Source organism: Rhea pennata, chromosome Z (genome assembly GCF_028389875.1).
Source record: "Rhea pennata isolate bPtePen1 chromosome Z, bPtePen1.pri, whole genome shotgun sequence".
NCBI lineage: Eukaryota > Metazoa > Chordata > Aves > Rheiformes > Rheidae > Rhea > Rhea pennata.
The window spans coordinates 29,345,720-29,364,305 of NC_084702.1; the positions used below are offsets into that span (position 1 = coordinate 29,345,720).

The window sequence follows — 18,586 nt, forward strand, 5'->3', positions numbered from 1 at the left end:
AGTAAGGGCTGAGGTCTAGACTTTGTAATGAGTTTAAACTTAAATCCTTTTATTTTAAAAAAATGATGCTAAGTGAAATAACATAAACATCTTTTTCTCCTATATAGGCAATCTCAGCTTTCCTCTGAGTCACATCTAATAAAGCCTATTTAAAAATATGTATAACATCCTGCAATTCATAGTAGGCTAACATAAAGCTTTTGTACTGTATCTCAGAAATAATACTAACAACCTATGTCTATATCAACAACTGTAAAGCTGTCAGAGAAGATTTATGAAAAATACGTATATTATTTATCTCTGAGCATCTGCTGATTACACTGAACGTAGAGCCCTAAGAAGGCATCAGCAGTCAGTATTTTTCCAGTACCTAATACTAGGAAAAATATTCTGACAGTGGTATTTCTGGAAGAGATTAGATGGAAGTGAAGGATGTGGCTTACTTTGTGTGGCAGTTAGGGCCACATTAGCATCCACGAAGGGGAGATATTATGCTCATTTTTAATCATTTCGCAGGGAAAACAGGGGCCTATGTGTATTGGCTTGATGTTTTTATAAGTGTATGATAGAAATCGTAACAGCACAACATTTTCAGTCTTCAACTGGCTTTCAGTAGAGTTTATTTTTAGGGTGGGAAAATGGGAGCAAAGGGAGAGATGTAAGTATATATCTTCCTTCAATTACATGTTTTGTATGCCTGATAGGAAATACTCCTTGTGAATGGATTTTATTTTCTAAGAGATAACCCATTTAAGTTAAATGCAGCTGGTTACCTGGACCAGCTTGCCTATGAAACTGATACCACAAGGAAATTAATGATCCCCATGAAATGCTAGATTTCCTTTCCTTTTTATTTCATCATTATCTCAAAACAAGGAGAAATTTTGCTCAGTCCCTTGCAACACTGCAGCTAGCTTTGATGATACTCCTTTGGTGACAAGAGTATTTACTGGTCCCCAAAACTGTATTCCCTTCTCTTTTCCCCTCCCTACCCTTGAAACTCCTTTGTATGCTTATTTTCTTCACTTATACTTTTACCAGTGCTAGAAACTGAGACAGAAAACTAGACAGAGAAGCATTACACAGAGATGAACCTGTGAAAATTCCCTTTCCTAATTCAGTGTGTGAAAGGATGACCTACTGCTTATAGCTTGAATAATATGTATGTTTATGTCTAAAAACCTCTGCACTGGCACCTTCCTTTCCAGTGGTACTCTCCATTGGCTCCCAAGTCTGTTTCTCCCATTGAATGAGCTGCTTCCAAAGACTCAGTACAAAATCCTTCACAGTGAAATAACCACGAGGACCCAGCAGAGATGGGCACAGCAAGGACAAGGTCATACTGGTGGGTGTCTTTCCCTGGTTGACAGCTGCTGTGCCGAAGCACCTGCCACCCTCGCTGCCCTGTGCACCTCCAGGTGTCCAGGGGCTAATTTTATTATTATTATTATTATTTCCCTCCTTGATGCACTGGCTGAGTCCCAGCGTCTCCTTGGGACACCCCAGGATGCCCCCCTGTCCAGCATGCTGCAGCCGTGCTTGGCCCATCAGACCCTTTAGGTGTGCCCGGTTGCTTTCCCTGATGTGAGCGAGCTCCTCACCCCTTTGGTGGCTGGAGGGGGGGGCAGGGAAACAGGGAAAGCTCTTATAGCCTCCAAGATTGCAGCTTTCCCTCAGGATCAGGAGAGTTCCCACTACGCCCTGCCTCAGAGACCATTTCAAACACCAAAGTCTCGGCCATAAACCAGCAATAGACCTAAGCCCACCCAGCTCCCATGTGAAAGCTGCTGTCTAGAAAGTATAATAATTTCAGGCAAGCTGTTACGAAGTCACTTCTTTGGCCTTAATATAGATAGCTTTTAATTAAAAAGTATTTGACGTACCTGCTCCACCAGCCTTTCAAAAGCTCCCTAAAGTCTTGCATGTCTATATGTTTTCCACCTGGTTCTTTCCTATGCATACTGTTAGCTTCCCAGGAAAGCAGGACACTGTACCTATTCTAATTTGCCTCAACAAATTATTTTCCAAAAACATGGCAATCAGATGTCCAACATCCTCTAAGCTGCAAAGAGAGGTGAAAGAAAAACAAAGCTGTAAAGAGACAATACCACTTTCATACAATGAGGTGACATTTGCACCTCATGCTAGGAAGACCAAAGCACCTGGGCATGTCGCAGACAGCCAAGCACATCGAGCCCTGCTAACAAAGACATGTTGAGCAGTTCTCTGTGGTTATTAGCCAAGAGAGACTTCTCCAGACACTGGAAGTCTTACAGCACACTACATGAAGGCCAGTTCCTGAATCGCAAGCTGGCGTGTGGTTTCCATCAGGGTTGCACTCCTGATCCTGATGAGGATTGCACGGCAGACCACAATTTCCTGATCAGAGGTCAGGAAGTCAGGAGTAAAGCACAGTGTTTCAGAGCCGTTTTTTCCACCTCACTCCTCCCTCTTTTCCCCTCCAAGGCAAGGAGTAGGCTGAGCCTTCATCACAGGGAAGTACCACCTAGCTACAGAAGGCAGGAGTAAAACCTGTCATTTTCTGGGGAGAGGTTAAAAGCATTTGCATGGGCAGGACTTTCACTGTCAAACGGTCATCTCAGCATTCATTTTGTTTATAACCTTAGTTTACTGACAGAGTTTATTTTCCACGGTGATACTTCTGCATTTATTTTACAAGCAGGCATATGTCTTTATGTCTTCTCATTTAGATACCTAAAAACTGAGACCTTCAACTGATTGGACTTCTGAACATCTTTCATCAAGCAGAGATCATCTTATCTTTTAACCATCACACTTGCTTTAAATATTTTATGACTGTATGGTGCTGCGATAACATTTTTACTTCCAGACCTCAGGCTGAGAGGCTCCTTTAACTTGCATGAGCAGGACCATACTGGGGAACCACTGGCCAAACTCTGCCTCCAAGTATGTGGAGACTGGTGCTCTGAGAAGAACTGAACAGCTAACTACGGCCTCTCGAATTTGCAATGCAAGTGCAGGGAGCACAGGTAGCTCCTGTTAGTCTATACAGAGGCAGTTTGTCTCTGCATGCTGAAATGTTCTGGCATTTTTCCCAGATATTTGAGAGAATGTTTGGCTTCCATTTACAATAAAACAAATAAATTGATTTCAGGGAGAATTTTTGACTTGCAGTAGAATCTTTCTCTTGCTACACAAATTTTAACCCTCCCAGACAAACAGCCTTGCAGTTGTTCCAGTTGGGTTTATACAGCTGGAAGAGCAAATTACTGAGTTCACTTCATGGGCACTAGGGAAGCATCAAAAGTTGGTAGCAATCTACCTAAGCATCAGAGGATAATCAAGGCTGCAGATGCATTTAATCTTGTTTTTAGGCTGAACGGCCTGTGTGTTTCACCAGATGGCACATCTGCACTGAAATCTTGCAGATGGTCAGGTGGGAGAGGGAACCCCTGCTCCAAACCCATTTTGTGATCCCCAGCTCCTGGCCTCAGATACTGCTTGCTCTGGAATCCCCCATCCCCAAGGTGATATTAAAATAGCTGCTAAATGAGGGACAGACATTCCTTCCACCCACACACATTATCCATCACTTGCAATTACAAAGTTGTCTGTGACCAAGTTTTTTCTCTTTTTTGGTGCTCTTCCAAATGTTTACAGCTGCACTGTCACAGTCAGTATCTATGACTTTCCTATTTACTGTTAAATTAGGGCAGCATTTCCCTATCAGTCAGAAGAAATATTATAAAAGAGAATATTAAACACATATACAGCAGCAATGATAAGAAAGAAAAGACAGAAAAAAAAATGATGGGACTACATTTACTAAGTACTTAAAAGTTATGCACGGCTTATGAAGCCATATGAAGTAGAGAAATTCCTCAACTCTGCAAAAAATATGATAACCCTGATAATTATTTTTTAAAAATAAATACTTTCATCAAGTCCTGAACAATATTTTCTCACTGAGTCTAGAGCAAACTGAACCAATTTTCATTTTCAAGTACTTTGCAAATAAACAATGCTGTTTTCCTTGGTACATGCAGTTGTTTCATGAATTATGACTCAGATTGTATAATATGTGCTAATTAATAGTAAAATAAATTCTGCTCTCATAAGAAAGTTTAGTGCAACTCTGTAGGGTTATACGATATCGCTCAGGCTTAAGGCAGATTCCATTATGCAATACAACCATCCCTAAACATCCCAGATTTCTGCACATTCATTGCTATCAGGCATCTGCAAGTGGATTTATTTCTCAGACTGCATTTCTGGCAGTTCACTAGATTAATCAAAGTCCTTTTCCAGTGTCGTTTCTAATCACTAACACTGAAACTCAAATTGCCTGCTGTTGTCTCAAGTTATAGCATCATTCACACACCAGGTGAGCATAGGTCTTGCTGTGCTGTTCTTCCTTACCATGCTAAATCCTGAGACCAGCAACCCAGTGAGTCCTCTGGGGACAGATGCACTAAGCAGTCAGCAGAGTATAAGCTAAAAACTTATTAAAGACTAGGATAAGCAGAAAAGTTACACTGCTAGGGAAAAATAAGGATATTGAAAATGAATGACTGTAAGTTAGCAGTACAAAAATCCATGAAGGTGGTAACATTCATAAGAAATGAGAAAACATGGCACTCCAAGTAGAAAACCTGGACCTGCTTCAACGTTAAGCTTTAAAGTACAATATCAGACCGATATTGTTTTAACACCAGGGCTGTGGTCTCCTGTGAGAACAGCTGACTTTAAAATACATGGTATTTACAAGGGGAAGGACTTGCAGCTGGTTCACAGGCAGCTGTAAACGGTGAGGATTATTCAGCTCATATCCCAAAATAGATTAGGATGGGATTTAACGTGCCTCTTGCTACTCCGACATCCCTGATCTTTGGCTCTCAGCAACACCAGGACATCTCTTCTGCCTAGTGCCTGCGAGGTTACAAAGCGCAGGGCCATCCCAGGGATGCCGGCGCAGAGCCCTCTGGGTGCCAGCCCTGTCCATGAAGGTGGATCTTCAGAAGACCTCTACCCCTATGGGAAATCCTTTCAGAGCAATGATCAACAGTGACAAAATGCTGCTCTCTGAACATCCCCTCTCTGCAAGTGTCTACTAACGTGCAACTCTCCAGGCTTAACAGTGGGGTCTTTAAATCCTGGAGCACTCCCTGCAAGAGAAAAAACACCCTCGCATCTTGTGTCAGACTCCAGCAAAAAGACAAGGACCAAAGAAGGACAGAAAAAGGAAAAACATAAACACTACAGACTTATCAAATATGCATCTTGTGGCTAACACTGTCCATTCATTTCACTGCTGGAACTTAAACTGCCACTAGCTGAAAAAATTAGTCTCTAGTATATGATCACAGATAGACACAGATAGACACAATCTGAGTGAGAAGCAAGACAGAAAATAAAGAAAACCACTAGCAATGTACATGATCAAAGCACAGAAAATTTAGATTTAATTAGTGAAAGAGGAGGGAGGACTAGAGAAGAAGAAGAATATAAGAAAGGTGTTGCTGTATTCTTTCAGTTATTCATCAATCCTGGTTGATGTAATCTTTACAAGATTATTAACAAGCTGTTTTCAGGTCCTTTCTACATATTATTGTTTTTTATCATCTTTGCTGCTGCTACATTGACTGCAATAGTACTTACTTGAGGAGCAAGACACATTATAGTAATATCAGTATCTTGCAGACACTTTGCTCTGTGAAGTTAGGATGGATGATCACCTTCTGAAAATGGTGAAATGAAGTGCAGAGGAATGATATTGTGTAAAGCCTGAAGCAGAAAAGCAGAGCGCCACAGTCATGTCCTTCCAAGCCCAGTGTTGAAATCAAGTGATCAGCCTCTACCCAGGCTGGTCGACTTCACAGTGACAGAGCCACAGGTTACTTGCACGAGGACAAAACTGACGGCGTTCAAAGACGATGAATTTCACTTAATACGGTAAAAACACTAGTGCAATCGATAATACTTGATCAGGGGAAGCTACTTCATTTTTCTTTTCTTTTTTATGTAAAGAGAACACTAAATACAGTTTAAATGAGGGAACTTGTTCAAGGGAATGTCTATCCCATGAAAAACAGGCTGAGCACTTCAAAAAATGACAGTATTTCAATTCTCACTTTTCATAATGGGTAGTTTATAGTATAATCCATTACTTCCCAAAAGAATTTGTAAGCAAAGAAAGAACTATTTCTTAAAAACAGCATGAAAAGGTCCCTCACCAGTGGAGTCAAACAAGCTTACTCTGCAAGTCAGAACATCCTTAACAGGATGCTGTGTTTTCTACAAAATGGGGAAAAGTGGAGGACAGCATTAGTTTTTTTAAAGGCATGAATAATCACAGTATTGTTTTTTAGACATGTAACCATTAAAAAACTAATACTTACATTTGATATTTTTGAATCTTCTGTGATTTCTGTGGCATTTTTGGCAACAGGAGGAGAAGTATATGTCGAATATAAAGATTTCACTGTGCATGTTCACATTATGAACATACTATATTTAATTCTTTCCTTTGTCCATTTCCATGCAAATCAGATCCTGAATGAGCTTTGATCTTACCTGTGACATTCAAGAGAGCCAGGTGTCCTTTTATAACATTGATATTATGCCAAATATCAACAAAAACTAAATTTGTAATTCTCTTTCTACTTTCTGGAGCTGTGTAACTTCCAAACTCTATGGAAAGAAAAACTCAACAGCTGAACACACATCATTATCCTTTTTTTACTTTGACATAAAGAGCAAACAAGAGCATGAATAACAGCCCATAAAAAGGCCTTTAAAATAGAAGTATTTTACTTCTAGCAAGTACATAGCAAGTGCCCTTGGGATTTAAAGTTGGAGTTAGCTTTTGGCGAGTTACTGGTTTTTATTCTGGTATAAAAATATTCAATGGCTTTAAACATAATTATTTTGCATAGTTTCCTTTGAAAATAAGCACAAGATAAAAACATGTTGGAACTCCAGCACATGGATGTTTTAGGGAATCCTGCACCTTTTTATTAAATATAAACTAATAATATTTTGCAGTTACCTTGTCAAAACATCTATAGGGTCTGCATATATTAATAAAGAGATGAAAAAGGTCTTGCCCTGTTTTTGTCCTTTTTATAGCATGCCATCACCTGACAGAACCATCTGAAGACAGTAAGAGTGAAACAGCATTTACTAGATGCTGGAGTCAGTGAAAGACCTAACTGTGTGCTCCATATAAAATTGCATTAATAGAGGAATAAATTTGCAGTTAAGAACTCCAAAGTTGCCTGTACTGACTTAATCTAGCCTCCAGGTGCTTATATATTATAATATTAAGAAGTATGAAAATCTTCTTTGGAACCTGTGCCTCGTTCAATGCATAAAACAGCTTAAATGAGCAACTTCTCAACATGTTTGTTTCATCCTTATTATTCAGGGCAGGATCCCCTGTCTTATTAATTTCACACTATCCAAAGTATTTCGCAATCGAAATCATCAAGTTCCTCGAAGGATTCTTAAATACAGTTTTTTTAAAAAATATGGTGATGCTCATCATTGTATTTGTGTTTAACATCAAATTAACCACTGAACAATTTACCTAAGGAATCAGCAGCCCTCAGATCTAATTCAGGGTCAAATACTGCTCCCAGCCACGGCACTGCTTGGTCACCTGCTAAACAGTCTTACAAGAAAATAAGGTATCGTGCCACTTGCCCTGAAAACTATACTATAAGTCTCTGCTAATTAGCAAGTATGTTGTATGAATTATATTTAAAAATAGGTGTAAAATCAATTCTTTTGAAAATTTACTGCACAGTGTTGTGCCACTTTTTGCCCCCAAGCTTTTAATAAGCCCTTCAGGTTTTCTACACACTGGAAACTCCCAGAACTGCCATGTATTCGTGCAGGAGGAAGGAAGGAAGGGAGGATGGGTGGACTCACTCATGACCATTAGCTGGCATTTCTTTTCATGACAGCAGTATACCAAACTTTGGGCTAGGCTAGTTATGTGCTTCTGTCATGCTCTTCCATTATTTAACGTGCCTAGATTTCTTTCTACTGACTCTGAACTCATAATGTAATTCAAAGGGATCATTACCACCCTTACTAAGTCTTACACAAGTCCTGGCTGTACACAGATTTGCCACTTCTGCCTAGAAATATGGAACATGAACTGTGAGCACCTATGGTCTCTAACACAAAAAAAACAGGGAACACTCACTGGGACAGAAAAGTCATAACATAAAACCTTTTTATATGGAGAAAATTGCACAGCATTTCATTTAAGTGAAGATACCAAGCAGCATTGAAAATGGCCACACTAGAATGTTTAATTATTAAAAACAGTTAGTGAAGGGAAAAAACTCTCTTGCTAAGGGGATTTAAACAATCTGTGGTTGCTAGGAGTGAATATTTCCAGATACATAACCAATAAAATGCCTTTCATATCTCTCCTAGAGTTGTCAACACTGCCTGATGGCAGACAATAAACCATTTCACAGGTCCAGAAGCACAGGTCCTATGTCTTTTGTAGTCTGTGAAGAAAGAAAATAGTTAAACTGGAAATTGTGTCAATATACAAAAAAGTACTGGGTGTTTTTCTCTAATAAAAGTACCTCTAGAATAACTTAGTTCATAAGTTAATCACCAACTATTCAATACTTAAGAGGCAACAGGAGCCCTTACCATAAATTAAAACAAACCAGAGGTACAGATTACCAGTATCATGTCATAGCTTGATGCCTATTGAAGGCTATCTCTTTCACCACTTTAGTAGGCCAAAGAGTGCCCCATCATTTTCAGGTACCCATTAAAAGAGAACAGTCTCCAGGGAAATGCTGTATAAAAACACAATCTTCAGTTGCTACCCACAGGGTTGCAAACACAGGGCAACATTTGCTTTCCTTCTCCAACACTGCTATGGCTACAGTGGCCAATCTTGTACTGTTTATTTGGTCTCCTCCCTCCTAACATATTAACTTGCAGCTAGATGTGTGTGGTGAAAATAGTGAAATTTAGGTCACACACATAGGAACTCTGCACAAAAAACAAGACATGGCTTTCCTTAGCGTATTTTTGCAGCCTTGAAGCATACTCTGCACTGCTAAATGCCATATGGAATGCTTTTTCACTTCTTTACAGGCTTTCTCAAGGGATTATTCTAATAACTGGCATCGTGTAGGGATGTGAATCTTTTACATATGTAATACTATCTAGCAGTGCATTCTAAGTGTACTACCAATCACCATAAGCTTTTATTACAGCAATCAATATTTTATATCCCTATATGAATGTAGCATAGCTGCCCTTCCTAATATTTTATATCCCTATATGAATGTAGCATAGCTGCCCTTCCTAATTTAAGGAATGTTGGGCTCAAAAATGGTACCCTACATTTCTACCACAGCATTGACCTATGCCAGGAATGAAATATTAAAGGTCATCATCAGAAAGAAGAAGAAATAAGTGGCTTGGGTCTGGGCCATACATGCTATGCCCTGCAGCCTTGAAGCAGGTGGTGGCCTGGACAGTCACAGCGTTTTGTTATTGGTGGGTTTTTTTAGGCACATTTAAACCATTTGAAACCTTTTTGCCATCTCCTAAACTTGCAATACACTAGCTTTTTCTCTTCCTGTTTTGGCACTGTTTAAACCCTTAGCACTTAAAGGCGTATAGATCCCTTCATTTGGGGAAACAGCAAATGCTTTTCCATGTTTCCTGAGACTCAGCCTCCAGCACACACAGCTGGCTTCATTGTCTCTTTCTGCAAACCTCAGAGCTCAATCAACACATAAGGATTCCTGCACACAAGGCTCCGGCCTCAGACATACTTTTCACCTCCAAATTTGACAAATACCTCTAAAGTTACATTTAAGTATTCTATTTATAATATTCCATTCATATTGTTCCATTCACATTGTTCCATTCCCATTAGCACCTGCAAGGCTGAACACAAACTCTTGTGATTTAAATCATTATTTTAACGATGATAATCTTATGTGTGGATCCTGGTTTTAAGTTATATGAGACACTTGTGCCCCTGCATTTTCCTCTTAAGACTTCCATGCAGAGGTTTTCTTCCTGGGGCCCTTAAGCTATCAGTGATGCTGAGTGCGAGCCCTCAGCTAGCATGCAGCATTACCATCCCTGTGCTGGCGCTCCCACCACTCTTGCCCAGTGGTTGAGCCTTGAGTCCACGGATTGCAGGCAGCCAAGGAATTGCTCTGGCGATGGGAACACCTCTGGTTCACAGACTTCAAAGGAGGTTTTTCCCAAGGTCCTCTTCTTTCATCACTCTGGAAGAGAGGAAGGGCAGGAGCATTGCCAACAGCCATCTAGACCTACAGGGTGTCACAGGTGAAGGCAGTTGCCCTTAAATACTTGTATACATGGCCTGTAAGAGCAACAAGACCTAATTTGTCATACTTCCCACTCCATGTTGAGCAAAGCTCAGGCACAGAGGAAAAACTCTTTAATTTCTGCAAGGCAGACGTGGAGGGACACTATTAACTTGAAGCCTTGTTCTGCTGTGAGTGACCATTTCACCTCCTGCCAGGAGAGCGTGGGAGGGAGCACCGAGGGACACAAAGCCTCCCTGGCATTGGCTTCCCAGGAGCCGTCTATACAAAAGTAACATCGCGCCTGACCTACCCCCCCCTCTGCAAAATTTGGGTCCAGGTGGGTCCAAGTGTATAAATATCGTATATACAGTAGTTAGATTGTTTTACAGCACCTTTAATTCTGGAAGATGCACAAGATGTGTTTTTGGTAACAGGAGAATTTTCCACCAATCCCAGTGTGAGTTACAGCAGAAAGCGTCTGTCAGTGGTGAGGGTAAAACAAAAGGAACAGAGAAATGACAGCGGTTAATCACTTTACCTTAACTACTGACTGGATTAGACAGGGATGCTTTAAAAGAACACAGCAACATACTGAATGTTTGGATTAAATTGCACTTGTGGCTCCATCTTGTGATTATGCACAAGTTATAACACAAGAATGACAAGAAAACCTGCAAATTTTGCAACAGTTTTAAGAGGACAGGAATATGTCATTGCAGAATGCTATCTGACCCAGTTTAGGGCCTTCTATTTGGTAGTGCATCATATTACATTATAATGAAGTGGGATGCAGGAACAAAGCCACATCTTAAAGTAGATTACTGGCAGAGGGTTTCTGCAACACAGCTCAATCCAGTTTGTCCTGCCAATATGAGCCATTTTAATTTGAGGGCCAGATAGACTACCTTTATCGTTCATAAAATTAATGCAAATATGACACAAGCAAATGTGATACAAAAATATTAAAGATCTCTGTCTTACTCGACTTGATTTTCATGTCTTGCTTGTGCTGAAATATTTTTGCATTCTGTTTTTCTTTTGGGAACCAAGTGAGCACCAAAAGAACTTTGCCATGTAAGAGACATTCAATTTGACTTAAAAATCAGACAGGGAAGATAATAGATCTGACTTAATCCTGAAAGGCTAAGCAACGCTTGCTAAGGGGAGCAGTCTGCAACCAATAAAGGCAGATGAAAGACCACCCTTGTGCAAAGCAATTCACTCTGAACATCAGTAGCCTCTCTAGGCCATTTCAGGTCCTAGGGTTAAATGCAAGAAGGCCACAAGCTGTAAAAAACAAAACCAAAAACAAACAAACAAAAAAAAAACAACAACAACAAAAAAAAAAAAAAAAAAAAAAAAAAAAAAAAAACAACAAAAAGACATGGCCTGAGTGACCTGAATCTTAATTTCAGTGTGCATCTCCTTTACTAGCTCCTTGGAAGGCATATAACCTTTGCTTCATTTTCAAGCTTGAAGGGAAGGAGGACTTGTTTTAAGAACACCTAAACCCCTGCATGTGCCATTCCTTGGACACAAACCTCTACCTTCTGGGGAAAACCTTGCTATTGCTTTGACAGCCTTTGAATATTTAAAGCTCAAATGCAATTCCTGTTTTACTAGAACTGCACTGAAGTTGCAAAGTATTTTCATAAAGAATCTTCTGGAGGTTTGAGTTTTCCTTTGTTTCTACATATAGAAATATCTCATCTCCTTGGGTACCTCATGATTTTCTGATAAATATAGGATTTACTTTAAACTGAGACACCTTAGCCAAATTAAGCTGTATGAAAAATACAATACTATCCAATCATTTTTGGATTTGTGCTCTTCTCAGAGGGTGGGGAAAAAAAAGAATTAACTGAGTGGCAGAGTGAATCTAAGTACATGATAACTACCTCTAAACCTTTTCCTTTTGAGGCAAGTAAAACAAAACATAGGATAGGGTAGTTTGGGGTTTGAAGAAGAGTCCTAGGATCAAATTCTACAGTGTGTTTCTTTTGCTACTAAACTCATGATCTTCAGAGGATAGAGAATTCCTTATAAACTCCTCCAAAGGCTAGACTAAGAATAGTAGACTGTTGTAGACTGAAAATTCTATTGTGAAGTCAACTAGACTAATAATAGTATGCTTTTTATAAAAATGTAACTGCACTTATTTTAACTTTTTCTAATAAGCAGGTTTTTTTATTATTTATGAACTACTTTATGATGATTAAGCATAAATTCTACATATGATATTACTAAAAATAGCCAAGTCATCTATAATTTAAGATGATATAAACTTTACCAGGTGTCAAAGCTGTTCAGCATGTCACATTTCAGGGCACTTCTTTCAAAGTGATCTACAGCAAGTTTATTATTTAAGCAAACAAGATGTGAGGTCACATCTCAAATGATTTATATCCTGAAAATGAGGAGAAGCATTAAGATCAAAGAAAGATATTCTTACACTGATTTAAGTGTCTTGCTTACTCTTCTATTCCCCAAGATAGTCTTGGGCAACAGAACTTTTAAGGGAAGTTGTCCAATTTAAACTAATACTGAAGATGTGGTTATGAATATGGTATCTGCATTTGCAAAAATGACATATAGCTCATTTTTAGTAACTAGTTGCTTTCCTCAAACAGCTTCATACAGTTAAAAGACCTGCTTCTATCTTAAAGTTTCCATGAAAAATCATCTTGAATATTCTGATTGTGACCACAAAAATATAAAAAGTAAACATGAGCGAGCCCTCAGAAGAAGACAAGAAGTTTTGAGGAATAAACTTGTGCTTTTCCTGAGATCAGATAATTCTGTGTAGGGAAGACTTGCACTGATATTTCTTTTACTGTGTGCCCCGCAATGGTCTCCATTGTGGTTCATCCAAAATCTTCAGAAACTTTAGGTACATTGAAAAATATTAAGCTTTTTTAAAAAAGAGCTATAATTCAACCAATTCTGCAGCACACTACCTTCTAATTTGACAGAGAAGAAAAACAATGTCCTCTTTTTTGAAATGCTAGGCATACTCCAGTTCTTACAGGTAAACAGCTGTAAATGCTATGATGGTGAGAAATTCTTTAAAAAGAAAAAAACAACTTACCAATAAATTGTGTAGGGAAGCAAAGTGATTGTAATTAATCCTTTATTGTATATTTTTATTAACAAGTATTTTTATTTGGGGCATGCATAATAACATTCCCACAATTATATCTATCACAGCATTACAATGGAAACTATCCGAAACCTGGAATTCTTGCATTTTGTGAACCTCCTTTACTGCTACTGCAGTAAACTTGAGATTAAAACCATATTCTCCGTAATATGCCAGGCTGATGCAACAATCCTCCTCCAAAGAACTATCAAACAAGATTTTGGCGTAAAACTGCAATCTCAGTTGAAAGTTACATTACACCAAGGGATGTTATCAATGAAGACAAAACACCAAATTTGTGCTACAATCTGAACTAGAACAGGAATAAAGGAATTCATCAGTTAGCAACTATTTTCGAAGCAAAACAGTAAATAACATGTAATTATTAATGTTTCTATCTTATTTGTTATTATTACTTGAAAAATGTAAGAAAAACTTCTTTTTCTGTGGAGACTCAGTCATGCCTCATTCAAAAGCAGGAACACATTAAAGAAACACCAACGTGTAAAATAATGACAGTGAATTGTCAGGGTCAGGCAATGCTAGACAACTGAGTTGTGACAGTTCAAAACATTGTCATTCTCTGCTATCCATTCTGTCCATTTATCAGGAATAAGTGCCCGAGTAACAGAATGGAGTATGTGTTTAAGCTATTCCAGTTACAGCTAAACCACTAGACTTCCCACCAAACCAGACAAGGCAGGACACATGCATGTGTCTGCCAACATTGTTGCAAGAGTGGTAACATTTAGTAGAGCAGTAAGACCTGTGAAACAGCTAGGACTGTGGTGGTTCTTCCTATGAACCACTGTGCCTCTGAGCATAAACCGAGATTCAGCCTTTCAGAATACTGTACCTAGATAAGTACAGTAAAATTTTTAAGATGCAGCCTTTGTATTTTCAAGAGCATGCAAGGTAGGGACACAGTTTCATCTCTGCATATGAACTACACTGTTAGAAGTTCAGGCCCATAATTCCCAGTTTAAAATAGGAACCTAATTATACATACAACATTATTTAAGGAATGTGGCTGTTATCCTGAGTTGTTACATAAGCCATTCATAACACCTTTTTTGCACAGACTAAAAGTCGGGGAAGATAAGAAAAAATATGTATGCATATTCATTTCGGATGAACACTGAAGGTGATTTTGTACTGCTAAAATTGAATTGATTTCCAACTGCACTTCTAGTCTTGCCTGTAATATGAAAAACGTGCTCCAGGGTAAATATAGATTTATATGAAAACTAAGGAGAAATGCACTATGATGCTACTTCTAATGAATCCCACACTCCCTGAAACTTAAGTCTGAATTAGTTGTGGAAGGTACTGCAGTAAGAAACCTTAAGGGTGAAGATCTATTTATACAGAGAATTGGTATAATATTGACACAGCAATATGAGCATTCTCTACTACTTCCACTGGGCTGATATACAGATTTTTCAAATTCTGTAAGGTAATCCTTCGTTTTGGCAGATTGCCAAAACTCACAACACCTACTTCTGATTGTCATTTCATGGCAAAGTATTCCTCTTCAACAGGACATTAAATAAATTTTCATACTTAAGAGTATGTAGTTCAAAGAACATAAACAATGGCCATTTTAGTTAGACTTAAACATGTATGAGAATGCAAGTGGTTCCATTATATTCTTACATCTTGCGGTTCATGATTAACATAAATTTAAGCCTTTAAACAAAAGTACAGCAGCATATCACTGAAAAGCGAAATCAAAAATCCTACCCCAATTTCAGAATCAAGACGGTAAGCCTATCAATCAGGAACCATCAACCAATGCTGCATGTGAACTAGCTGATAACTGGTGAAAGACCATCTCCCCATTGCAAATCTCTGACAAATGCAGTTCTCGATTTTTTTTTTTTTTTTAGTCTTTCTACCAAAGGCACTTTTCCTCTCCAAAAATAACATTTCATTTGCAGCAGTAAGCATACACAAAGTTCACATCACTTAAAAACCTGCTATAATTTAAAAGCATTATTCTTTATGCTTTTAAAGCCTTTGCACATGCAACATAAAATGAATGCCAGAATTGGGTCACATTAAATAAAAATAATTTTGGAAATATATTTTTCACAGCAAAATATGTCAGTTCTGTAAACAATGGGATGCAACTTCATTTCTGTATTAGATCTTATTGTAAGTAGAGATGAGGGGGAATAAGAATCGGTAGATGATAAAGAGAAGGTAAAACCCACACCATGACAGTTTGATTTTAAACACGGACAACACAGAATCACAGAATAATTCATGTTGGAGGGGACCCTGGGACGTTATCTAGTCCAACTTTCTGCTCAAAGCAGTATCTAAACTGAATTCATATGAGGTAAGAGAAGTTTAAATCAAAGCAGACCTTCCCTCCAAAAGCATTTAAATTTGGGTATACAGTTAACATAGCCCACTTAAATTGAACTCTTTTTAACTGTGTGTGTGTGTTAGACGAGAAAAACTGAACTGAATAGCTGAATATATACACAATGTATTTATCTAACCTCTTCTTATGGCTATAAGAACTTTTTAAAAGTTCATATTAAACTGTGACTTAGGTGATGCATCCCTCCCTCACAAGAGATGGCTATATTATGTGGAATATTCTTATACAAATGTGTAATTCTTGTAAGCAAAGGCTAGAGCTGGTCTGCATGCAGAACTCCTGAACTGTGAACAGACATTACACAGTTTGACTTAATACTTTTGTAAAACCATATAATCCTCAGAGAAGCAAGAAACAAGTGCAACTATTCATACATTTTTTTTTCATTTTTAATTTAGTAATTGTTAAATGGTTTCAGAGCAGGCACTACATTATTTCAAACACAATCAAATATCCTTTAACATAATTTGAAAAATAAATTCCTCTCAGAACACACACACACACGCATACACACACACACACACATTAATTTAAAAAATCTGTACATATGGATTTTCCAGGAAGCAACTCAACTGCACCACAAAGAATTAGCTTCTGCACTCTGACACACCACATATTATAATCCATTTGTTGATAACAGAGTTTAAAAACAGCAAATGGCATGCAATTATTATTCAGTAGAAAATAAACCGGTAAAGAAATTTGTTTAGTCAGTGCTAAGTGAAAGTGCAGAATTCCTTAAATAAAACAAAGGCCATTTTATCATAGATCAGAAACATTTATTGTCTCTGAACTAGACAGGCCCCAGTTATGTGCATCTCCTTAATCCAATTCTCTTGACAGACAAGAGTGAGGAAGTATGACTCTGAAAATCCAGGGTACTTTATTTCTATTACTGGCTGCAAGGATGGTTCAAGAAAGGAGTGTTCTTGTTGATTCTGAGTCTGAAAGTCCATCTTCTTGATTACCGGCATCATAATCACCTACATTATCAGCTAATTCAATGTCTTGGTCATCATTGCTCTCTGCGCTGTAATCAACTTCTTCAAGGAAGCGAGGCTCATCTTCATCCAAAACGTATGTAGTAGGGCTACAATGAACAAGAAGTTGCATGAATTATTTTAAAAGGATCACTCTAAGGACTACATTCAGACTGTGCACCTTCCCTGTCCTGACATACAATAATCCAAAAATGATCTCAGGAAAGGAGAATTTTACTTGAAGTAAGTACTGATTTTTTAATTGTACATAGAACAACTGAGAGACAAAAGCACATTTGTAAGACCTTGAACTAATTAGTCAATCATACACAACTCATTATCCAACTATGAGATAAATTAGGTACACTTTATGGACCTACACTAATGCCCTGGAGGTAGTTCATATAATTACGGTAGTATCAAGAGCATTACAGAAGGATACAAATACATAAACAGCTATTGCTCCTATGTTTAATCAAACTAAAAACTGAATCAACATCTACAAATTTCAGGTAGGAAAACTTTTATTTTGCTAAAGCACATATTTTACTGTTAGTAATTCATTTGTACACAACAGAGGTGACACAATCAAATTTTTGTCTGTAACTAATGTTAAGTTCCTATATGGCTCATACCAGGTCCTCATATTACAGAGTTAATATTAAAAAATTGTATGTTACCCCTGGCAACCCAGAAGTAGAACTGAACTATTGGCCACAGAATGGTCTCTACTCTCTGTGCCCTTAACCAACAGCCTCCAAGATTGCTGGTTATCATTTTCAAGTATAGCAAGTATAACTAACCAGTATTAACACCATTAAGTTAACTGTTAAGTTAACCAGAAAAAGGTTAAAATACACTTTTTTGACCATCTCACCTTCTTAGAAAATAAAAGAGAATCCAAAAACCAAAAAAACCTCACCAATATGTTTTCCACACACGGTTTTGCTACTCTCCCTTGGGATGTAAAAAGCTATCTACTTAAAAGTACTCACGTAACGTACTTTTTGTAATGCACTGATTTTAATTAATAATCAAATCATACAGAATTCATATAACTATCATAATGTTCTGTTTATTGAAAAAGATCAGCAAGTATTTGAATAAGTGTTTATGTATTAATTTTGATGAATTTCATCTTAAAGTATGCAACAGCTTGTCTTGGCTATGACTTTATAGTTGAATACAATTAATTGCTATTTCTTTCAAAAGCTGTTTTTAAGAGCCTCAGTGGACCACCTGAATATGCCATGTAGCCTCTATTCAGTACAAATAAATTTCACACTATTCTGCATCCATTTGCAACTTCAATGACATGCAACAGGGTTCTGTGTGGTTGGCAACCTATTCATACACTGGGAGAGCAACCGATGAAAAGAATTGTTAATTCTAAGTTTTTTTAAAAAAGAAAGAATGAAGATAGAAAAATGAGGAAAGTAACCAGTATCTTAACTAATAAGTCTCTTTCATTTTATGGGTGGGGAAATTACAATATCATGAGGATACATATTTTGCACAAAGAAGCTGTAGTAGAACCATCCAAAGAAAATACCCACCTTCTGATGCTTTCTTCCTAGCAAGTCACTACCTGTCAACACCTTTTTAAAATGAGGAAAATAGCGTTTTAAAAAATCATTTTTTAAAAAAACAAAAATGAAAGGACTCTGCCAAATGCATCCCATGCCAACAAATGCCCAGCTTTTTCCGCAACTTCTGCCTCTAATCACTTAGCACAGATGTTGATTTGTTAGGTTTTGCATAA

General features: G+C 37.9%; 1 protein-coding gene across 4 annotated transcripts in view; it reads right to left on the minus strand.

The window, feature by feature from the left end:
• Positions 1 to 13,426: 13,426 nt before the first annotated feature.
• The window catches only part of AGTPBP1 (ATP/GTP binding carboxypeptidase 1), a 75,003-nt gene continuing 69,843 nt past the window's right edge, over positions 13,427 to 18,586 (minus strand). For 3 of the 4 annotated variants that reach the window (XM_062600675.1, XM_062600676.1, XM_062600677.1), the window contains one exon: positions 13,427 to 16,934. In XM_062600675.1, coding sequence (XP_062456659.1) covers positions 16,757 to 16,934 — 178 coding nt within the window. In that variant the 3' untranslated portion in view covers positions 13,427 to 16,756. The remainder of the gene's footprint in view (positions 16,935 to 18,586) is intronic. The other variant, XM_062600679.1, reaches the window with a different exon arrangement.